At 43.0% G+C, this 24,543-nt stretch overlaps 1 protein-coding gene across 3 annotated transcripts in view; it reads right to left on the bottom strand.

The window, feature by feature from the left end:
• The window catches only part of BAIAP2 (BAR/IMD domain containing adaptor protein 2), a 260,008-nt gene that overhangs the window by 59,762 nt on the left and 175,703 nt on the right, over positions 1 to 24,543 (bottom strand). For all 3 annotated transcript variants that reach the window (XM_069199737.1, XM_069199739.1, XM_069199738.1), the window contains exons 7-12: positions 15,521 to 15,673; positions 11,693 to 11,920; positions 11,246 to 11,435; positions 9,459 to 9,660; positions 2,746 to 2,808; positions 1,689 to 1,851 (exon numbers count right to left, since the gene is read on the bottom strand). In XM_069199737.1, the coding sequence (XP_069055838.1) occupies positions 1,689 to 1,851; positions 2,746 to 2,808; positions 9,459 to 9,660; positions 11,246 to 11,435; positions 11,693 to 11,920; positions 15,521 to 15,673 (999 nt within the window). The remainder of the gene's footprint in view (positions 1 to 1,688; positions 1,852 to 2,745; positions 2,809 to 9,458; positions 9,661 to 11,245; positions 11,436 to 11,692; positions 11,921 to 15,520; positions 15,674 to 24,543) is intronic.

Genomic DNA, 24,543 nt, shown 5'->3' with positions numbered 1-24,543 from the left:
CAATGTCCGCATCGACAAAGATACCGCCAACGATACGTCCATTGGAAGTGCAGAGGACGTTTTTTTTGAAGACTTATTTTACCTTAGGTGGTGACGTTGGGGGCTCCAAAGTAGATTTCTATCTAAATGTTAAAGAGAAATCTGACTTATTTGGATCCTTGGTAATATGGCACGTTTACAAGGTGATTTGGAGGGCTGTGATGTTTTACAGAGCCCTCAGCAGAATATTTGGATGCCTTATTATGAGGTTCTGGAGAGGATGGAGTGACAGGAACCTCTCCAGAACGCTTCACTGGTGCTCTAGAAGAGAAAGTGGAGGAGGTTTAACTTTCTTCCTCAGAGACAGAGTTGTCTCTGGATCTGAGCTTTTGTAGCCACAGAAGAAGTCTTCCCTCACAATATTTTAAAGTTTTATAGAAAATGTGTAACAGCCTCTAGTCTTGTGCTTTGGGTAAAGACAGTATATAGAGTCCTTGTGAGGGTCCTCTATATGCAGTCTATTTTTCTTGCTTGTGCCACAATGTCTAAACAGCCCCATTTTTGGTGTCTCTGACATTTTGGTCATCAGGTTGAAGCACCACTGTGAAGTAGAATGAATAACAAACATTTGCAATGCAATAGGTCTTGAGTTTGCTCGAGTTGGAGCTATTAGCGTTGTAAACTCCTAGCTGGACTTTTCTTGCCACAAATTGAAAATGAAAAGTAAAATAGTTGACATATGTTAGCCGATTCAAAGTGACACAGCAGCCATGACCAGGAGCCGAAGGAGAGACACAAACGGAAAAAGACGTTCAATCACAGTCAAACATGTCGGCAAAAGTGCAATTATCTGTGTAACAGGGTCGATGGCCAAGGTGGTATAAAAAAAACTGCCCCAAGGAGGGACAAACGTAAAGCATTTACGAATGACAAAGGATTTTTTAAAAGAAAGCCCATGAACGAGTGATAGTGATGGGCGTGCAGTGGGCGTGGTTAAAAGCCCACAGCTTGCACGCTCGACCTAAAAATGTGGAAACAATGCTACTGAAGCAGCTGTGTCTGGAAGAAAACTGAGCAGAGCTCAGAGAAGACACCTTAGCACAATATGCAGTAGAAAAACTGAGGAAACGCAGCTTCTCTCAGGAGGGTTCTAGAGGGTGGTGTCGCTCGATCGATTGATTCTAAAGTTTAGTCCTTTTTTAATAAATGACTGATATGATACTAACTAAAGGCCTACAATGTATATGTCTATCAAGACATTGCTTTTCTAAAATACCGGGTACTCCCATCTTGATGACGAGGAAGGATTCAAGCATGTGAACCTATAAGAGTTCCAATGCTGGAGTAATATTATTTACTCACTCGGAGGAATTAGTGCTGCAATAAAAACATCTGGCAGTGGTAATTTTCTTAGCAGAAATCTTCTGGTGAAAAAACACTTTTGAACAAACCTATATACTACTATTGTTTCCAAGTTATGATCCAATCGTTATGGAGCAGTAGTGAGATTTCAAAGTTGAGCAAAAGACCAGGTGAGGTAGATAAACAAATTGCAGTACCTTACCGGATAACCATCAGCAAGAGTTCACAGAATGCCTCTTCAATTAACAAACCAGCATCATCAGTGTACCACTGGCACAGCAAACATAGTGCTCATCAACCTTCACAAGATTCTGCACCTAGCCATCCCCCATCCTGAAAATACTCACCTGTGCAAAGACAGGTGCTGCCACACTGTAAGGTCTGGGTTTGAAAGTGCTGATTGGCTGGGCAGGGAAGCCTCGAGCCGCCACACCATAATCAGGGGGTGGTATGGAGAGGTCATCCTTATCCAGGAGGTTCCCGGTGCTGCTGCTCTTACCAGGCTGCAGGCTGCAAAAATATAATTTAAAGGGAAACTTATCACTCATGGTTGGTCACCTCATAACCAACAACACTCTAGTTCCATAATAATACTGCACTTGTGACACTTATACCACATCTCCCTTCATGGTGACAACATTCCCCAAGGGCACCATCTTCTAAAGCCTTCTAGCAAATGTAAGTAAATGGCATGCCTGTGCAGCAGCATTCTATACATACGAACATGTGATAGCAACAGCAAAGGGCCCAACTTTTCAGCCTAATACTTCAATAGGAGGTTTGTAGTATTACAAATATATGCGACAAAAAAGCTCCAATTATAGAGCAGAATTACAACTACATGTCGCTCAAGCTACCAAGTAAAGCACTCTTCCTTCAGCTCCAATTAAGCCTTGACCTTATTGCTTCTCTACTGTATGACACCATAAGACTTACAGCTTACAATAAGACCCCACTCCAATGAAGAAAACTTAAGTCGACGCTGTACAGAAACGGATCAACATGACGATAAGGAAGCAGAGCTTGCTGCAAAATATATATATATATATATATATATGTATATATATATAGACACACACATATATATATATATATACACACACACACAAACACACATATACATACACATATACACACCCACACGTACGTTTCTAAACATCCAAATAATCACTTCAGCACTACAGACCGAGGGAAAGCGGTAGAATTTAAAAAGGCAACATATCACGTTGCTAGGCACACGCGCTAGCAACATCAACTCAGGCCATTTTAAAAACAGCTTTCCAAATAAAATAATGTTTGAAAACACAAGTACTAACTTAAACACTGAACAAAGATATAGGAGGACTGACTCATGGAGAGGTGCCAGGGCACTTGCTCGTAAGAAGGTACTGGAGCATTACTCACGTTCGGCTGCTGCCAGCGCTGCTCTCCAGGACACGTGTGTAAGAGAAGGGAAACCATCCTCGCCTAAAGGGACAAGACAGAAGTCAGAAAAGACAGAGAAATGGGTGGTAAAACAAGGTTGAATTGTACAGTTCATGGGCAGTCAGACAACCACAATCTGTGAAGAAGCTCTGCAAAGGTTAGTGACCGGTTGTGAAAGAAAAATGCTGCCAGGTGGAAGAACCGCTCAGGAATAAGAAACCTCTTTCATAAAGACGTGCTCAGTGCCAGCAAGGGCCTGTAGATGTAATGCTGCTATAGACATTCAACCAGCAGTAAATAAAAGAACCCCCTACTAAGCACTCCTTGATATCTCCTAAAATGCTCCTTTAATTGTGGCATTGCCAAAACTATTTTCTCTTAATGAGTTAATCATAGATCCATTATGTCCCAAACCAATGGTTATATAATCGCCCACCAAAGGATGAAAGACTGTGTTGTGCATAAAACACACGAACTGCTGGACAAACACCAGGGTCTGTGTCATGAAGAGAGATGCGCTGGCTGTTAAACGTCTCCTTTTGGATTTGAGGTTCACGCATATAACCCGGAATTTCTCAGAGTTAATGTAGGAATGTTTAGACAGCACGAGTCATACACAGACGGAGTCAATCCCTAAATATCATTTACAACTTGAGCTGTCTGCATTTCATGCAATAATTAAGAGCAATTCCAGTTGTATGTCTTAATTTTAGACACTTCAAACACTTGGAAAGGTGCTGCTTTTGCAAGGGCCCTAGGAACTGAATTAAAGACTGGGGATGCAGGTCCTCAATTCTACGTGCTTGGTCTAAACGGGGAAAATACCCCATATTAGGGCAAAGATGTGCTCTCTCCAGTGCTGGCTCAATCTTTCACCGCCTGCAGTCTCATTCTGTAGAGACTAGAGACCCCTATCCCCTGCAGGCGGGTGCTACCTATGTGCAATTGCTCCCACCTGTGAGGGAATGCATGGCGGCGTCACTAGCAACACTGACTTCCACACGTCCGTCCTATGTGATAGGCAATCAGTGCACTTTCCAATAGTTTATTTGTCTTCGCACCAGGATCTACATACAGCGCAGGTACAAGGACTGAGGATCACTCATTTCCATTGGGCCACACCTCCAAGCACAGGAGGTAAAGCCGTATATTTTGCCTCGGTGAGATCCATATTGCACAAGGGGTTGTCGTGCAAGTGTCGTCCGCATATTTTGTAATACAAAAGTGAAACACGGGTACAAAAATCATACACAAACTCTTGTTGCCCTCAGTGGCCGCTATGTGTAATTCAACGCCACGTACTCAAACCGACAGTGCCCCCTTAAACCAACTTTTAGATTGCTGTATTTATACTTAAATATTGTCCAAAGAACCAATGACTTCACACAAATGTTTAAGAACAAGCACCGGCAATGTTAACTGGTTTGTTTTATAACTGAATGTGCCTCTTCAAACAGTCGAATTAAGCCACTAAATCTGTCATACATGCACTGTGTCACTCATTCTTGCACTCATCCACCCATTCATTTATTTAACCACCTACCCACTGACTTAGTCTTGGATTCAGCCATCCAATATAAAACACACAAAACTCATCATACGCAAGATAAATTACCCTTTCACCTCAGTGTAGGAGCTTTTCCCCCGAAAAATGAGAATTACATTGTAAAACGCATGCATCGCTTTGGTCTTTCAGCACATTCCAGCCTAAATAATTTTACATATTTTTTAATGCAAATTCAACATGGTGTTGCATTTTCGTAATGAACAAACATAAATAATAGAACTCTAACGATATGTTGCGCTGACTGACTGGAGCCCAGTAATACAAAATGGGTGTTTCCCAGGAAATGTAGTCCTCACAACCAACTGTGATTGACGTATAGTTCACAAAATTGTGGCAGAATCATAGCTTATGATGTACTGTTCTTTTGATGAAAGATATCAAATGCTAAACTAAATAAGGCATCTTTATGACTAGATGGCCAGTAGAACACTCAGATATGACATATGTCAGTTTTTTTAGCAATTGTTTTCCAAAACATGGTAATTCCCTCCAATCTCCCTTATGAAGGAACATATCCCTGCTGAGGCACGGCCACCAGCTTTGTTCCTATGGGTCTGTGGTACGATTCTCCATAGCTTTAGGGTGCCAACCGGCCATTAACCAAATACAACATTTCGGAATAATGGAAAGCCCCTGCAAGTGAAATCCAGCTTCAGGGTACTTGACTTTTAATAAAAGACCATCTCCTGTGGGCTGTATGGAAACATACCACAACTGTATATGTTTAATACCAACAGACCATAAGGTTTCCAAAGCAGAGTGCCACACTGTCATCGCACTGATGAGTTAGCTGGGACAATGCTCTCTCTATACAAGGCATGTGTCAGATCTTCAATATTTTTTCACCAAAACGTGGTTACGTTCTTCAGTCTTCCCCACAAACGATTGATGTTCTTTAGATTTCTAAATGCAGGATGAACAGACTTGGTGGGTTTTCAATGAGTTTGAACAGGAATCCACACACAATACTCCTAGGAATGTTTTTGACTATGGAGATGCCACTGGAGATGTTTGCAGTACTTGGGTGCAGGGTCATTCGGCACCTGGTGTATATGCCAACCCCATTTCTGAAAACTAGAGGCACAGGGGAATCAACAGTGATGTGACTTGCATGAAAACCATTACGTTTTATTACTCAGAATTACCTGTAAATATCAGAATTGGAATAAAAAAAAACTAAAAACTAAAATAAAACCGCAATCACTTCACTTTTCAGTGACCGAATACCCTAGAACTTCAGGTAAATGGCAAATATCCAACCATATAACAAAACTGTACCCATGTGGGTGGACCTATGGGCCGGGACAGGAATAGGCAAAAACTGAACATGTGAAGACCACAATGACACCATATTGACCTCAGACAGTCACATATTTGGCGTGTTCCCATCAGTTACGATATACCCCACCTTAACAAGCAGTATTGTTTATATCAGTAGCTGTGTGGGAACACGGGGTGTTGGGAGATTTGCTATGCCCTACAAGTTCTGGAACTTTCCGTCGAAGTGTCAGGAGATCCTTTAAATCATTCTTGGTCTGTGCAAGGAGTTCTGGGTTAAAAACAGTGTCATCAGCACAAGCCACACTCCTCTATGTGCCCTGCGTTTAGAAATGTCTTGCGCTGGTAGGTTTTCCTAGATGTGGGATGACCCAGGCCCAGATTTGCATTTCTGTTCCCCATTAAGGAGGCAGGTGCTGTTTGGAGGTTTACTTAACTAAGACAAAATTCACACAGTGCCCTGGCTACTTGCTGGGGTGAAGTATAATGGGTGTCCATTTCTGCACCCCTGCGAGGAGTCAGGTTTGGCTTCGATTTATTCTGAGACTAAGAAAAAATCCAAACTGCATCCAGATCTGGGCTGGTGTGCAGCTGTGCACTTCAAGGAACAAGGGGTTGTTTTGATTTTTTCTGAGCCCAATAAAAACAAATCAAAACTAAGTCTGGGCTCGCAGATGGCTGCAGGTGTGTGTATCTGTACCCAGCAAGGACAAGAGCTGTTTGCCACTCTGCTCTGACACAGTTTCTTACTCTCCCAAACTTCTCTTTGACAAAGAAGAACTGGGAGATGAAAGGAGTTCTCTGAAATTGAATCAGGAAGCTGGTATTAATTGGGGAGGGAACAATACTAGTCGCTCCACTTCCAATCTCCAACTCATTCCTAATTTCTTCTGATGGTGGGGTGGTGGTGATGGGACGGAGGGAGACTAGGAGAAGTTAGACTGTTCTAGTCACTAACAGAAACACTGGCTCGAGATGGTGGGCAGCACAAATTGTCCTTCGCCTCTACTGTATTCCCACCCACCAGTTCAATCTGAGTTACCTGGTAGGGAAAGTGAATCCCTCTAAGGCCCATCCAGTATGTCTGACATTACTACTGACAGCACACACATTAACGAGGAGTTTTGGAAGTGAGCAGCAGGCTGCCTCATTAGGTGCTTTTCCAGTGCCTGGTACGGATCAGGCACTGGCAAACTCCTTCTACCTGATAATAAATGGAGTCAAGAATCAGACACATAGCTGACCGAGGTTGCCCTTCCTTACATACACATCAACAGGGCAGTGAGGGTTAAAATAATGCATGTACAAATATAGAAAGTGCTGCTGCATAAACACAGGATTGCCATAAAAATAGATACAAACTAAAAAACATTAGGCACGCATTTTGAAATGGTCTTGTGCACAGTGTATCACTGTTTCAAGGTTGCACCATGGCCACCAGGTTTAGAAGCAATGTGTTGGCCAGTCTGAAATGGTAAAACAAGGGCATACTATGGACAATAGCACTCCAATAAGCTGTCCAGTTTATAAGCAGTGGCCACGGAGATGCAGCATAGTGCAGTAGAAATGGGCAGCAAGTGAGAAGCCCAGTAACCCCACCTGGGGAGCTGCCAGGCAATCCAAAAATGAAAAATGAAAAAGGAGACAAAAAAGGAAAGAAATAAAAGGAGAATTATAAAAGGAGAAAATAAAAAATAGAGAAACACACCACTTGCCTTGAAACTGAAGCATATTTATTTTCAGATGGACGCGCATAATTTGTCAGGCAAAATGGTGTAAATTACAGGCAATAGAAACATTGGCTGAAGAAGGCTCACAAAGTGTCTCATGCTATGTGTAGCCCAAAGCAGGTACCGAATGTGAATCACACAGCAATAGACCTATGGATGAGGAGGCCTTACACAAAGGCCAGCCGGTATGTAAATGTACAGACAAACTTTTATTTATTTAGTTGCAATTATTACAAGACTTTTAACGCAAGGAAACAATTTGCTCTTAAAACCTATTGGTTTTAACACGTTTTCAATATAAAGAAGTCAATCCATCTTAGCCAATTGGCTTTAAAAATTGTTGTCTGTTTTCCATTATAAATAAGTCTGCCGTTGCTATAACTTTTCATAATAAACGGATGAAACTTACAGCAACGATCATAACTGTTTCCAGTGAACCAATTAGACACGATTATTTAATTAGCTTGTCACCATAACCAACTCAGGTCTATTGCACTGAACAAAAGATACACAACAAGGCATAACAGGCAAAACAGGCTCCCTTTTTCAGTGGAAGCCCACATCTGCTCAGATAAATGGAGTTAGGGGACCCAACATGTGGGTGGAGCTAAAGCTCATCTTTGTGTAGTGCCTCAAAGTTTTTTTTGGTTCACCAGGTGACTGTGTTGGTATGCCAGACCTAAAAAGGTTTCTGGTCCCAAAAGGGTTTTAAGGGGGCAGGGTCTGTCTAGGTCTAAGGCTCTGTAGTAATTAAAAAGGGACTTTGGAACTAGTCCCTGCTGGGGTCTGTTTTCATGTACTGAACTTTACAGGCAATAACTGAGTGATTTCTGAAAAACATTAAGGTGATCCATGTCAGTGATTTATTTCATGTTTATGCTTCATATGTTTTACTTAATATTGCACGTCTTAAAGAGTTTTAGCTAGCTCCAGGATGAGGAGCGTCTGTATTTGTTTCATGTAGCATATTACTCGTGTATATTTTGAACCGAGTCACCTCCTGGGATGTATAACAGGCAGCAATTGAACCCTCTGGGCTTGAGGCTGAGCAGTGAGTTCCTCACAGTGCCCGACAGTTGGTCAGAGATGGTCTTCCAATCCTTGTGCCTCTCTGCAGAGCTCACAGCTCAATTATCAAGTACTCTAGTTCCAATTTTTGCTCTGTGCAAATTTGCATGAAGGAGGTAAACAGCTGTCAAAATATTGACAAGAAAAAGAAAATCCAGTGCCTATTGGTGAGTCGGTGCGATGGCTGTTTGGGGCTGGTGACGTGAAGTAGATGGGAGGAAGTGAATTCAGGAGAGAGTGAAAAAAGAGTGCTGAAGGGAAAAGAGATGAGGCCTAACACATGCATGGAGTGGACAGAAAAAGTGTACATGTCTAACAGAGTGAACATAACAGGAGTGATTGAGACACTATGCAGACCACTACCCCTTTCACAGGTCTTAGAAATGTTTATTTCACAGTCTCATAATAAAACATTTTCAATATTAATTATTTCCAACAAAATAATTGACAAAGCAAATAGTCCTTGCTGTTTTTTTTGGAATATGTCAGTAGTGATATATCTAGCTGCAATAACAGAAAGCTACCAAAATACTGGTCTGGTATACACTGTGGAAATCACAGAATGTCAGTTTACGTGTTTATGCCACGTCTTCAATTGTATGCAGGCAAAGCTGCTTTTTAGAGACCCCAAACACACACATTTTTTCATCCCACTTAAAGCCCTGGGTTCCAGCAAAAAAAGACACTCCCCCTCGATGTTTGGCAGTAATCTGCATGTACATACCACCCTGCTCTTCTTTCACAGCGCTTAGGGAGTTTCAGGAGAAAATGCCTGCATCACCTTAGCTCATCCTCACTGCCTGCCACATTAAGAGGGCATGGGAACAGCTACTCGAGTCATACGCTCCTACTGCAGTACACCTGTGGCATCTTGGGTATGTTGGCCTGCAGCAGAAACTCCAGGGGTACAGCATAGCAGCTACCACATGTGGATCGCAGTAGATTTGACTGCACATTTATCACACCAAAAATGAAAAACATTTTCAAAGTCCCCGTGAGGAGATGTAACACTTAAAGGGCGTCGGGGGAGCTGTGGCTTCTTTACTTACAGTTTGGTTTTTTCACTCTCGCCATAGTGCCAGCCATCTCTTGCTTCTGGCACGAGCAGGGTGATAAAATCCCCCTCGTGGAAGCTCAGGAGGGTGCCGTTGTCCCCAGCAGCGTGAGAAAAGATGGCTTGCACTCTCATCCGTCCATTCTTCTCGAGTCCGGCTGCCATTGAGCTGGACCGGGGCAGTGTCTTGTTTTCAACTAAGGACAGAAAAAGAAGGTGCCAACCATTAGCGAGGGACTCCAGTTTGAGATCTTGGACGTCTGACTTTCTTTCAGACTGAAGAAAGCATAACAAGTGAAGAAAAATATTGTCCAGATGTTCTTTGACCGTTTGATGGCTCTACATTCAGTGAATGTGTAAAAGCCTATATTGTATGGACTACAAAATCCGGCTATTCTGCACATCTTCTGCCTTTAGCCCAGTCTCCTGCGTGCCTGCATTTTAGTTAAGAATTACAGCACTCACCCAGTAAATTGTGGCCACCCACAATGTTCTTGATGAGAGAATTCACTTCAACAAGGCCCTTTTATTCTCCTGGCAGGCTGATGGGATTAGGTTTATTGGGTAACTTTTCAGCTTGTGTGTAAATGGGACGACATATTTTATACGAAAAATGGTCACTGATACAAATAATGTGCTAGATGTGTTTCGTCGGCTATAACGTTGCTGTCTTTCCAAAGGCACACCATTAAGGGCTTATAACTTGAGGGGATCTTTTGCCGGAAGTAGTAAATGACTTATTTTAACCCACTCGTTTTCTCGTGCAGTCTAAAGACAATTTCTCCATGTTAGAAAGTAATAGTGCTGCCTTAGAATCCGGATAAAACTAAAAATATACTGCAAAGAAGCTACAAATCTGATGTTCTAATGAAAGTATTTTCCAAGCAACACGTAGTTAAATGGGTACGTGTCCATCGTACTCTGACAGCAAAACACCAGGGCTTCTCTTTTTTGCCCCAAAAACATTACCTAAATATTTCCCAAGTAGAAGTTGAAAAGCAGTTACATGGAAGCATGTGCAGACCTTTAGTAATGACAACAGTTAAAATATCAAAGCTAGGGCTAATTCCAGAGTTGGCTTATCTGTCCCCTAAAAACTACAGAAAAACATGTTTCTCAGTATTCCCTTTATTGTATCAAAAATATCCATCCACAAGCCGAAGGTTCCTTGCATGCAACAGTTCTCATTGGATACTTCATATGCACACAGACATTTGGAAACACTAAATGTACACATTTTTTGCAGCTTGATGAAAATAATCTAATAAGGTCATTGGTTGTAGGGGAAGTTTTGTGTACCCTAATTTTATTTATGTAGTAATTCCTTATCTTCCGTTCACCATGCATCATAAAAAGGTTCAGGCAAATGTCCCAAGATTCTCACATAATAGTGAGAAATGTTCAATGAAGCACACGACTAATCATTCAAGCAAGAGAAACAAAATATTTCATAAACTTTATCACGGTGGCCTTATCAAAATGTTAACCATTAGGGAATCCTCCACGGCAGCATCCATTTCATTGAAAGAAGGTGAAGGTTATAGTTGTATTCTAGCACAGTTTCCATCCCAAATGGGATACCAATTTGACAAAATAGCGCTACCTTGAAATTGCTTTTTATTGACGTGTCCCAATAGCGCCTCTGAAAGAACTGGGACTCCGGAGAGTTAGGTAGTGCACAGGGCCAAACTTTTGATACAGCACCACAACTTCACCAGGAAACAGTTGCCATTTGGAAGTGAAGAAGACAAAGACAAGATGCTAGGGCCGAGAAGTACTTACCGACTGGGTAACTGTTCTTTGGAGCCACACTCTTGCGCACAGGTAGTGTGTTGGAATAGGAATCACTCATTTTCTGTGTCTGAGAATGCGATTTGGGCTGTGTTGGCTTCATTTCAGGCCAGCGGTCATACATGTTGCTTTCGGAAGCAACCCCATTCATCAGAGGGGGCCCCTCGTGGCCAGCCATTCGCTGCAAGGAGAGAAAGCACATTACAATGCTAGAGTAACAAGTACTCTTCAGTATTACTTACAAGGAATTGCAGGCAGTCCCACATCAAATGTATCTTTCTCTAACAGTCTGACCAATTCCCTAAACCACCGGAAAGATGTAGAGGTGAATACTTGGATTTTATTCTAGCAAGTCATCTTAACAAAAGGAATGGTGACAGGAAAATTCACACAAGAAGGTATCGTCAAACTAAGAATATTCATAGGCAAGGTACGTACCCCAACAAATGGAGCCAGCTCGGGTGGCACAGGCAGGGGCTTGGCACCAGGGATGGGCTCAGAGATGGACAGGCTGGATTTTGAGGAGGTCATGGGGCCAGAGAGTATGGAGCCGTTGCTGCCAATGGCCATCTGTTGCATCAGCTGCATGGCACGGTCAGGGATTTTGTTGGGTTCACTGCAGGACTGCTGCCAGGATGGCACCTTCTGATTAAGCACATCTTTACCCTGCAGAGAAAACACATCAAGCAGTATGAACACACAGATACAATATTTTTTCTGCAAACCTACAGAAAAATTCCTTACTACTGATCCCTCAAACTGCATTGGAAAGCAGCCATTGATAGACATTTCATTGGGTAATCGGAAGGCAACCATTTTCCGCTCCTCTGCACCAATCAAAAGGCAAGAACCCTAGAAGAGACGCATGTGAACTTTGAAGGTGTATCCAGCAGCGTGACTCCTGTCCAGTGTTTGGCAACGTTCGTCCTCTAATCCCTCTATACCCTTGGCTGTCACCCTACTGCAAGTGAGATACTTCAATAGTTTATTTGTACTGTCACAAGAGGTCACAGCTGTCAAGGCTAGAAGAAAAAGACCTCCGTTGCTTCAGTAGAGCATGCACAAGCGAGGCATTCAACACATTTCAACAAGCCACAGAAGGGTAGTCACAACAGATCTCTGGACCCTCTCCCTTGGGGAAGATGGGATATGCAATGGTCTGTTGCCCAAGGGCCGAGGAACACCACTGCCATTCCTCCAGGCCTACTTATGTAAGATGTGAAGAGGTAAACCCAGCATGCTAAAGAAGTGGGAGTCCAAGGTCACGCATGTGTGCAGGAGAGACGCCCACGCACACAAGTCCAGGTGATCGTCTGGTGTAGAGACGGCAAGCGGGGTTGGAAAAGACATCAGTGAAAGGCTGCGGCAGTGAATGTGTGGAGAACCCGATAATAAATACAAACGCTATGGGGCGAGGCCTAATACTGCTCCGAGCAGAGCCGGGCGCATGTCACCCGGTTGGCCTCTGGGGGGCTGCAGAGCCCTGCCAAAGATCCCAGCTTGCTGTCCTTGGCTCCTCCGCCTCACTTGGCCCGCTGCACCAAAGATGTGGGCAGCACAAAGTGTGCATGTGGGAGTCTGGAACAACAGCTTTCATTTTTTTTTAATCGCTTTCGCCCCCCTCCCTTCGGATGAATTGATGAGCTCTTCAAGCTAGCAGGGATCTCGCAGTCTATGGTAAATGGCGGGGAAGCAGGAGCGCCTTTGTGAGCTCAGCTGAGGCAGGTAGAAAGGAAGGGGGGAGGGACCTGCTCTCACACTGCAGAAGAAACATGAAATAGCATGAGTCACACGCTATTGACAGAAAAAGGAGCGCCATTCTCTGCTGAAAGAAGGTGCACAGCTGGAGGTGCACGGTAGCCTCCTCTAGAGTGCTGGGGTGGGGAGGGTGGGGTAGTGTTTGTGGAACGGCGCTGCAGTGCTATAAGCACCACTACTATGATGAAGATGTCCGCTTCACCGGAAATGTAAACAAACCTGGATGTTGCTCTTTTCTGGAACCCGCAGCATGGAGATGAGCACTGCTGTAAGGCTAGCTAGCTTCACCAGACCACCACCATCACTGGTAGTGAGCCGGAAAACGACAGTTTCCTACAATTTGTTTTGGCATTAAATGCCTGTTAACTGGTTGCTGTACTCTGCTTTTCACCTATTGCATATGAGTGGGTGGGTACGGTTTCTGCCACAGTTTATTGCTCTAGGGCGTCTGTGCCTGTTCACCATTCCACAGTAGGGATGGGCAGAACAGGCTGTTTCCTTCAGCTTTATCACACTAGGGTTGGATGTAGAAATCTACACCTCAGCCCAGTGTCGTAGGAGCGGCTGGGCCCCCTTTCTGCATCATAGTATCCGTGTCATCATAAGGTCTTTGGGGACGGGGCAAGACATTTTGAGAGCCCCTGTATGGAACACGTTTACATACTTTATTTTTACCAATTTCTTGATGGTTCATACCCTCTGTGATGCTGAACAATACTTAATTATATTTCAAACTGCAACAGGGACACACAACAGTTGAAATATGTCCTGCCCGAGACACCAAAAAACCTTAAGATGATACTAGTTAAAGTGACTGATTCAGGACAGAGGTACGTTCAGAGGTTTAAAGAGAGAACCAGAACAGAGAAAGGCCAGACAGAAAAAGTTCACTTTCACAGGGTACCACTTATAATGTGGGGCCCCTGGGCACATTTCCGCTTTAACCATGCCTTAAACATCTCTGCAAACGATGGGATGGGATGGATCATGCACCAGTGTGCCCTGAACCGCAACTACTACACTTAGTTACCTATCATGAAGGCTCCCAGTTTTCCGTTTTTGCTCATTTTTACAGATAAATACAGACAGAAAACAAGTTTCCAGTCTATATTTATTTTTAAAAGTGAAAACAAAAATACTGAAAATTGTGCTTCTTATGAGTGACTTGCCACGCTCTATTTTGTGGATTCAGGGCCAACTACTGAGCAGATAGACAGCATGGGGAGTTAAAAAAAAAAAAAAAATACACAAACAGGATGTGATTTCCTTAAATACAAGCTTATGTTAACATATATATGAAGTATAATAATAACATTTACCTGTGGGTAGAATGTTTCGTTATATTTGGCTGCTTAATTTGCTAATACGCGACAAGCATCAAAGTATGATGGCATGTTCATCAGTATAAATAAATATGGAAATCTACAGTTTTGCAACTCAATTTATTCTCAAAACTAAATATGGGTAAATACCAATAAGATGGCCAAAAATAAATATGGATAAATACAGATGGAAATGTAAAAAAAAAAAACCAAAAAACAAAAACAAAAAGCCACACAACATGAAACCGGGAGCCCATCCTATATCATAGCATGAAATGGGAATGACACTACCCTTGTCGGACCCCCAGCACTGGGGCTGACTGCCTTCCTACCTTTGTCATGGTGGGATGGTACAGAGAGAGATGTCCTTTAGAATCGGCAAATTGGTCCAAAGCAGGAGTGTTAATGTTTAGAAGGACGTATGGAGCTGTCAGCGTTAAAGTCCCAAACACAGCAGTCTCCTTCAACCGCCGATTTAGCATAAAAATCATTTACTATTTTTTCTGCATACCACGTGTTGTGTTCAACACCTCTCAGCTCAGTTCCTTTACCTCCCATTACCCGCTCACCCAGTGGAGGAGCTGAGCTTTGGTGAATCAGGTGAGGCGTGGGAGGAATGGAGAGGTTTACACAGTGGTGTAGCTTAGTCAGTGAGATCCAGAGGCTGTGAATTTCAAACTTCCCAACTAAAAAGGTGTGAAAAACCAACACAGGCGCAGCAGACCCTACTCTGGGCCCCCAGACTCAACTACCAAGCTAAAAATACATTTTTTTGGGAGAGGGGGTGTTATACCCCAAACACACCCCTTACGGCATGCTCCTGGGTTTACATCAGAGCACTGACTGGTCTCTTGGTCTCTGAATACAATTAGCTGGCAACGGGCCTGTAAACACAAAAGGGGTCCCCCTGGTGCCTCAATTTATTCACCAGTAGTAGAGAGGATGCCAAATTTGGTTCCATCCAGAGCGTTCTCAGCAAAGCCATCTCTGGCTACAGAATGTGCCCCATTCCCCGAATTACTTTGTCACTTTAGGGTTGAGCATTGACCAAGATGTGCTCTTCGTGCCATGTCATGTCACAGTGGGAGGCCCGTAACTTCCCTTGCACTGCAGCTAGCTGCAATGTTCACCTTTTTATGGCAGTAGGCATGTAGAGTCTTAGCAACCTCATGCAGCACATACTTACCTTGGTGTGGTAAGCCAGAGAGTGCTTGGCAACAGCACACTGTTTTTCCACCAAGAAGCAGTACCGTCTCCTCTCCTCCATGAGTGCTGTCTTGTAACCTTCAGTTACATAGTTCTCCAGCTCACTCTGTCTGTTGCCGATTGTCTCTATATACTGATGAGGAAAAAGAAAAGCAAGTAATCAGACAAATCAAGCAAGACTGCTGCAGGAATAATTTCTCTGAATCTTTTCAAATCAGTCATCAACTCCCTCCTCGCTATTTCAGATCATTCGGAATACTACATCCTAATTGCATGCAACAACAAGGCCCAATGACCTAGCATCAGAGGTGCATCCAGCAGGACTGGAAGGACACTTAACAGCAGACACTGTCAACTGACACACTAGATACACAGCAAGTGTAGGTAGTGAAGCAGCAGTCAGTCAAGCTCATACTACATAAGGCGCAATCAAGTCCTATACAGACTTGTGATAATGCCTACAGCCCTGCTTGAAAGACATGTAACTACCGAAGACCCCTTGCAGCGTATCTCATTCTGCTCTTGGCTTATGTGACAATGTAAACAAGTGTCAAAACATACTTTTTCATACTATGCAGCGATTCCATTGTTTTTGCTTGCAGTTCATATAAAGTGTTTTTAGGGCCCCCAGTCCACACTTTTATTCCAATTAGAGGAAGATCTCTCCTATTGTCAGCTTGTACCCTTCTGATATTATCTGTTGCTCTTCTCTTATATCACTGCAATGAAAGTGGCACGTCTGGCTATGAGTAGGAGAAAGGGTTTCAGTCTTGGTGAGTGCTGGGCCTGTGCCCCAAAGAGCACATCTTCAGTGGTGAACCAGTTCTAAGGAGTGTAACTTCAGTTCACGCTAGATAGACTTGCTTCTCTTTTTTTTTTTTTTTATAGTCTCAGAAATCAACAATCCAAGCATAACTGTTGAACAGAAAATTGATACAATTATCATGGTGATTACATAAATAATCCTTGTTCGAAAATCTCAGTTTACAGCGTAGCATTTGATAGTCAACTGTTCAAAGACAGTGGGGGTCATTACAACCCTGACGTGGTGGCGGTCAGACCGCAACCATTGTGGTGGACCGACAGCCACATTGTAACTGTGGCAGTAGGGCCACACTCAGACCGCAGGCACCACCAGTTTTCCTCCACAGGAGAGACTGGCAGTCCTAATCTGCCAGGGCGATGCTGCCCTGGGGATTACGACTCCCTTTTCTGCCCACTTTTACACGGCGGTAGCATCGCCATGTAACCGCAGACAGAGACGGGGTGCAAGGGGCTCCACGAGGGTCCATGCAACGCCCATGCGCTTGGCACGGGCAGTGCATGGGCCCACCTAGCCAGTCCCTTCGTGATGATCACTGTCTGATTTGCAGATAGTGAACATCGCTGCACCCTACGCATTACAGCATTGCTACCAGCTCCATTATGAGTCGGCATCAATATTTTAGGCAGTTTCCCGCTGGGCCAGTGGGCGGAAACACCGTTTCAGCTCACTGACCCAACAGGAAACTCTTAATGGGGCCCGCAGGAAGGCAGCCACACTGGCGGCATCCTGACCATCGGGTCTTCGGCAGACAGACATTTTCGTCCGCCAGAGTTGTAATGACCCCCATTATCTTCAGATCTTAGACAGAGAATTTAGAGAAGAGAATGTGAAGACCACTGTTATCTTAGATAGGTCCTGAAGAAGTGACCAATGTTGTAAAGCATATACTGGCTGTTACATATGATGGAATGTTATTAACATACATACTCATTGGACACAATTCAACAATAAACTGCCTGAACAGAGAAACAAGTATTTAATACTTTTTCATATCTCTCTAACAAACTTTGGAAAACAGAGGTAATCAACTTCAAGGGGTGTAACTTTAGCTCATCTTGGCTAGTCAGGCCCAGCAATAAAGCATTTCTCAGAGAAAATCTGTATGTGGTGATGGTACAAATAAGCAATAACACTGCCAGAATGGAAGAACTTGTAATGTTCACACCAAGCTAAAAAACAGAAGAGGAAAGTGGAAAGAATTTGTTCGGGAGATCAAAGGTTATAATGGGGAAATGAAAGCAACGCAGCACCATTAAAGGTCTTCAGGAACATCAGTCCAGAGGTGCTTCACAGGCTCTTGTAAGGCCAGGAGAAATGTCTTGTCTGGGTGTAGCAACCCACCTTTTTGTTGGGATTTTGCAGATGTTCAAATATGTAGGTTGACACGCCTAAAGCAGTTGAGTTTGCTGGTACTTAAGCACTGGCCTTTATAACCCTAGTTCACTTGTGTAGACTCGGAGGGGCGGTTATCTCTACTGTAATCAAATACACAAGATTTTCTTGAAGAAGTTCTCGTTACTTAAACTCCTATGGTTCTGGACCAGCAATGGCCCAAAGATGCATTGGCTCTTCAGAAGTTCTGTTCTGCCACCAGGCAGTTTCTCTCTCAACAGTGACAGGTCAATTTATACTTGTGATTCAATTCAGAGAAGTACCATTAGACTCCATGCGCAGCCAGCTGCAGAGCAAATATCTATCAGAACCAAAGGCAAACAAGCCACGAGTCTTGGTTTCCAGTCAGTGCAGAAGACACAGAGTTTGAGATAAGGTTTTTAAAATGACTTGGCATGCCACTGAACAAATCAAGCAAACTGCCATCAAAATTCCAGCACGTTTATCCCTCCCACTGCACATTCAGTTCATCGTAATGCTACTGCTGCCCTAAAGCCATGTCTTGAAGTCAGCCTTCCAGCAGAAGCACTTTTAAGGCTGCAAATAATATGGATGAACCTTGGCTACTGAGTTCCTTCTCTAGGCTTCTGATCTACATCTTCATCCTGGTCAACTCAACTATTTTTAAAGACCGTATCGGAATACCTGGGGGCACTTTGCAGGAGATGGCCCAAAGCGTGAAATCTGCAGTCTCCCAAAAACCTGATCAGAAAAAGGTAGTTTTGCAACTGAGAGTTTACTCATACTGCCTTGCGAGCGGAGTCCGGCAGAAGCAGTGTCACTGCATGCTGAGGGAGGTATTTTTGCTCTTCGAAGGGTACATAGTACAAGCACAACAAAATTAAATATTTAGGTTTTTCTCAAGGAAGCGACATTTAAAAGTATGGAAATTAGGTTAAGAACGTAAAATCAGTCTGCAGATTTTAGCTTTTCGGGCCGACACCCTAAATAATTTGAGTTGCACTTTATAATCTGCCACCGAAAGTCAAAATAAGGAGCTACCAGGTAGGACCTGCAAAAAAGATGGTACACAACGGCCACCTGTGGGTGTCAGAATAAAAATCTTTTTGCAGCAGCTCTGCATGTGCTCCATTGGTTCATATGTAACAGGGTAGGGGACTATACCCATGATGTTGTCTTATGTTGATCTATCTGTAATCCTCGCCCCCTCACACAGTTCCAATCTTGTGTCACGAAATGATGACAAAAAAAAAAAAAAACGTTTTAAACAAAGTCCGTGTATCTGAAGCCTGAAGAGCGTGCTTCTGCAACCTCAGAAGAAAGAAGGCAAGTAAATGGCCATGTCAAAAATATCCAGGGAACACAGCTACACTATTTTAGAAGCATTCATTACACTTAAGGTAAACTGATGAGGTGTCATACTGGTCCGGAGGACAGAACGAGAAAAAAGAAGGAAACCGGAGAGGGAGAAGATAAGAGCACAAGGGGAGAAAGGATTGAATGAAGCATAAACTGCTTTCTTGCAGTGCTTAATTTGAAAATAAAAATGTGCTGGTGCCCAAAGCCCTCCTCTTAAACACGTGGCTGCTGCAATTAAATGTACGAACACGGAATACTGAGGCAGTGTAATCCCGAAGCCACCTCGGGCGTCGTCAATCCATTTAAAGCCACTCCCTGCACCTTCAGCTCACTCTTGCAGCTTTCTGCTTTCTTCCATTGCGACGCTTTTTCGTTTTTCTTTTCCTCCGTCTTTCCTATATGTGTCTTTTGCTCGCAGTAAATGTATGAGGCAGAAAAATAAGTTCCGGCCCTCCAAAATAAATGTCTGTGCTCCGCACCGGCAACAACACGCACAAATTAAGCACTGCTTGATTGTATAGTACCGATGCCGTCTCCAGGCTGCTCAGAACTGTTGAATGCCTTCATAAAGAAGTAGAAGATGGAAGAGGAGGAAATGAGGGATTCTGGATTCTTGAACTGCACCAATGCAGCCCTAATGCTGCTTGATAGCGAACCTCGGAAGAGTAAGAGGCACGAAGGCAAAAGTGGTATCTGTAAAAACTCTGAACTTGATTGTTTCTGTTTTCTAACCCCTCGCACAGCGCCCTCCTCCGCCTTCTCTCAGGCGCAAGTCCACCATGACAAACACATTTTTATATTTCAGCTCCCAAACTGTGCTGCTTTTAGGACTGGAAAACTAGGAGCAACAAAAGGACAATGTGTTGCAGTAATGTTAACCAATTAACGATGTCGGATAGCAATCATCAAAGTAAGACCCTAGGTAAAACCATGAATTCATGCCGTGCAGGCCGGACAGGCAATGTGTGCAGAGGGAGCTTCATTCTCTGCTGTGCCAAATATGAACGTACACTACAGCCCAGGCTTGCTCAAACAAGGAAGAAAGAATGTGAAACCGACAGGGGAGTGGAGCAGGAGGTTATATATTTAAAAAAACAAAACGCAAAAACAAAAAACACCAGCCTCTACAAAGAAAGAAAAGGAGCGTCAATGAGAAAAATAGCTCGCTCTAAAAACCCTGAACAAGGCTCTACTCTGAAGTACTGAAGGATTGTATGCGAGGGGATGGAAGTAGATATTCATTTAGGTAGTTTATATTAACTGCACCACCAAGCTACACATACTATATTCCTACCACTTCTGTGAATGAAATAAAACCATACCAATTAAAGAAAACAAGGGGTAGAATTTGGCAGTTTCGCATTACTTCTCAAACGCATTGCAGTTGCATTTGTATAGCGCTTCTTAACCCTGGCAAGGCGGGGAGCCTGCCACAACGTAGGAGTGTTTGGCCACATGATAGAAACACGCTGCTCCAATCAATGTCAATAATGTTTTGATGCTGTATATTTGAGGAGAGGAAGAAGTTGTGCTCTTTCAGCTTTATGCCTTGGGTGTGTAGTGAAGCAAAAGAATTGAGAGCCAAGATGCTTCGGCTTACAGACGTTAACCATGAATAAAGAGGAAATGCGTGACTGCACTGTGACCTACACCGGCTACATGTTGCAAGTGTACAGAAAAGTTTTGGGTGAACGGAGAAGCTGCTGCGCATATGCATGGACTGGCGCAAAAGAGGGTGAGAGATAGTTGAGCAAGAGATAGTGCCTACCATCCATAGTGCCATCTGATCAAGTTTCATGTTATCTAATCCCTCTACTGGTGCCAAAAACTACGGTCAACTAATTGTGCAATGCTCTTTGGAAAAGCCAGATCTTCACTGCCTTTCTTATGGATGTCCATCTTTGATGGCAGCGAATTCCAAAGCTTTGTTGCTTGTACTCAGGATGGTTCACTGATGTATTTCTTTTTGTATCAAAGTATGGTCCCATGGGATGGAAGTCTAGAGCCGACTGTTAGTTTCTGTGAATATCTTTGCAGCTTTATTTGGAAGAAGGAAGGACCTTTGACCTAAACTGGCTTCAGGGTGAGTCAGAGTATATGAAAGGCTAAGCACATGGTAATAGGAAGCCAGTGAAAAGCTTAGACGGAAAGGAAGTGGTGAAATGGATAGACAGCAGAAGATGCCTTGGTGAAAACACTAGTAATTTTTGGGGCAAAGATGATGAGGCCTGCGTGGCAGATTAATTTACATATTCAACAAAAAAACAGGACTAGGAGGTGGTAGCTTAGAGCTTCTGCAGGAACCTTAGATACGAGAAGATTCCTCATAAGATTTGTGAGGGGTTTAAGGTGCTTGCTGAGACTTGAAGGCCAAGAGCAGGCTGCAGTCTAAAGACAGTCTCCTAGGGTTCTTGTAGCTAGCATGATCAGGAAAGCTCCTAGATTACCTTCAGCCATGGGACTAGAGTTAAACAGGAACTCGGAGGTTGATGAAGGAAGTTATTACTACTGAAGTCCACTCTAAGTATGAAAAACGTTTGTGTTTTAATTCAGCTATCAATTTTCATTTCTTGTTACGTTCAGGAGCATCTTCCTTCAGTCATAGTATTACCTGAGCAGTTCTGGGTTTTTTAAGCAATTTCCTAAATCACACATAGTTTGGCTGTGGTTTTATAAGGAAAGCTTTACAGAGTTTAGGGTCTGGTGTCCATATGCACCAGCAACTGTTTTTTAGGTATTGTAAGATCAGGGGCGTAACTTGGTTAAGTAATATTGAGGGGGTGTGTGGTGCTTCAAATTTCCCAACAATCATGCTGGTTAAAATACATTGTATGAGAAGCAGAGTAGAAAGGCTGCTTAAGAAGCAGCAGGAATGGAAAGGAGTGCGGATATTGACAGGTACTTACAACTCAATATTTTGAAAAATAACCATATTTTAAGACCTTTAAAACAGAGGGCGAGGGGATGTGCGTGTTTGTATCTTATCTGCATGTGTATGTAAAAATCCCCAGGGAAATTCGACAAACACCTTACCATACCCAACTTGAAGCACCTGTACCCAAATATTTAGTACATAATACATTTATTGGAGGGGGGTGTAACACCGGAAACCACCGGCTCATATTAAGCACTGGTTGGGAGACAGAAGGAACCCTGGAAGGAAAAGATTTCGAAGAAACACGGTCTTGCAAGAAAACAAGTAGGCTCCTGAGGCCTGTGACTAAATCCTTTATGAAGTGGGGAGCAAAAGCTACGCAAGTAGTGAATTCCGAAAACACTAGCAAGCTACCCTGGTGGGTGGGGGTGGGGAGAGCTCTACAGAATCCACAAGGTGAGAGCAGGCACGTCTGCCAGGCTGCGAAGAGAAGTTGGAGAACGCCCCCACACTCAAGGATAGGTGGTGCTGCTACCCACACAGATGAGTCAGAACAGCCAACACTGCTGCTTCGAGCCCGGATTTTAACCACTTAGCGGCCGGCAGGCAAAGAATAAGCAAAGAAGCAAAAGCTGCTCTTCCTAGGTTCTCAATCTGCCAACAGACCAAAGTCACTGTTTAAGTACCCTGCGGCCTTGGTAACCACAACAACCGCCACAGCATCCTCTGGGGTGCAATGAGTAAGAGGAGCATTATTGGAGATACAAATGGACGGTCACGGAATGCTTGCACAGTTAAATTCTTCTTAGACATAAATATTTATTTAACTAAAAAGAACAGTTCATGGAAATACAAGCGTCAGTGACAAACAGTGCACATTCGCTCAGGTTGGAAGAGGGTCCTGCAGGTGCTTGACCGACACCTAAACGTTCTGACGACCCGGAGTATTTGGATGATAAATAATGAAGCATTCAGCTGAAGGCTCATGCTTCAGACTGAGAAACGTCAGCTCCACACGACTGAAGGTCAAGTCACAGAAGCCTGAGCTGAAAGGTTTCTCGTGTTTGGTTAATGTTTCAAACTTACTTGCACGAAGAAGCCCAAATGAACAAGCAGAAGCACTGAGGCCCAGAGAACTATGGCCTGTCACCCACTGGTCAGGACAGGTCCAAGGAATACAGATTCTGTCCCAAACCAAAATTTAAACGGACTTCAGATCTCATTCCACTGTTCAGGATGGTGTGCTGAATCCACAAGTACCATGGATAAAATGAGGGAGACCTGGGACAGTCTGGTGAGTCAATGTAATTTCCGACCAGCACAATTCTCTGATATGCTTTACTTAAAATGCATTGAGAATACATAGGTACTATGCTGCAGAACATTAACCAAATACCTCCATCGGCAAGGGTAGAATTTTTTTTTTTTAAATGTTTGGCACAGACGCTGCTTTAGCTGCCTTGTCAGCCTCATGCAACATCCACATTTTGATGAAGAATTTGTGTTCCCAATTTCTTGGGTAAAGGAGACCCAGGATTTACCTGCTCCATTTCATAAACAATGTTAAGGGAACAGCATCTGTTGAAAAAATTAAGTCGAGCTGGCTCCTTCTTGTGATTTCCAACACTGTTTGTGCGTTATTCAACATTTGTTAATGCATGCGAGAAATGACAGAGATAAGACTAATGTTGAATCTCAAAGTGAATAAGACGTGAGCACTGCGCAGTTAATTCAAACATGTGATTCTACTAGGACAGACATTCACTCCTCATATTGTGCAGCCAATACAGCACAGACATTTTTTTTTCTTTACAGAAGACTGACCAGACACCATATCTATGACATAAATGTAACAAGTTGATAAGTGAAAATTCATGTTCCTGCTATTGTGTTAAAGTATATGTTACAAATTATGTTTGTTAGTATATTAGTTTTGGGGGCACTTTGGAACTTAAGTAATTATGTTATGAAAAAATCTTTCATAAAATAAAAATAAAAAATGAGCAGCTTGGTCTCATAGTGGAAGGTATCCCAACGAAGAGTAGTTAAGTAGATTTACTCTTAGTGTTTGCATTCTAACAGATTACAAACTGGAAGGGAGCTGAAAAAACATACTTATAATTCATGGTTGAATGGTATGTGCCATTATCGCATTGTTGATTTGGCCAATTTTAATTCTCCAAACTTGTGTATTGAGAAGAGTTTAAAATGGCAACATTTCATATTCCTCCAGATCCATATCAGGAAGCGTTTTGGTTTCAGTAGCTAATGAAGAGGTTCAAAACCCTCTCTGAAATATATAGTTCGTTGGCTTCTGTAATATTTCCCTTGTTTAATTTCCTGTAACTAACGGCAGCATTATTGTGTGAATACAATGTGTTTTCAATAAATGCAATATTCTATTACATACTCTTGATTTTTGTGTGTACATTTTCAAACTGACTTACATAAAATGCTATTGCTAAATATAATATTATAAAATATATATAAATATACAATTATCTTCATCAGTACAGTAGGTCTAATTTCAGATGTATACATTTAATTTATTTACCTTCATGGATGTTAGAAATGGAGTCTCTAGTTGGCA

This window comes from Pleurodeles waltl, chromosome 7 (genome assembly GCF_031143425.1).
Source record: "Pleurodeles waltl isolate 20211129_DDA chromosome 7, aPleWal1.hap1.20221129, whole genome shotgun sequence".
Taxonomy (NCBI): Eukaryota; Metazoa; Chordata; class Amphibia; order Caudata; family Salamandridae; genus Pleurodeles; species Pleurodeles waltl.
The sequence above is the reverse complement of the archived record's forward strand: the minus strand, read 5'-3'. Positions and strand labels throughout refer to the sequence as shown.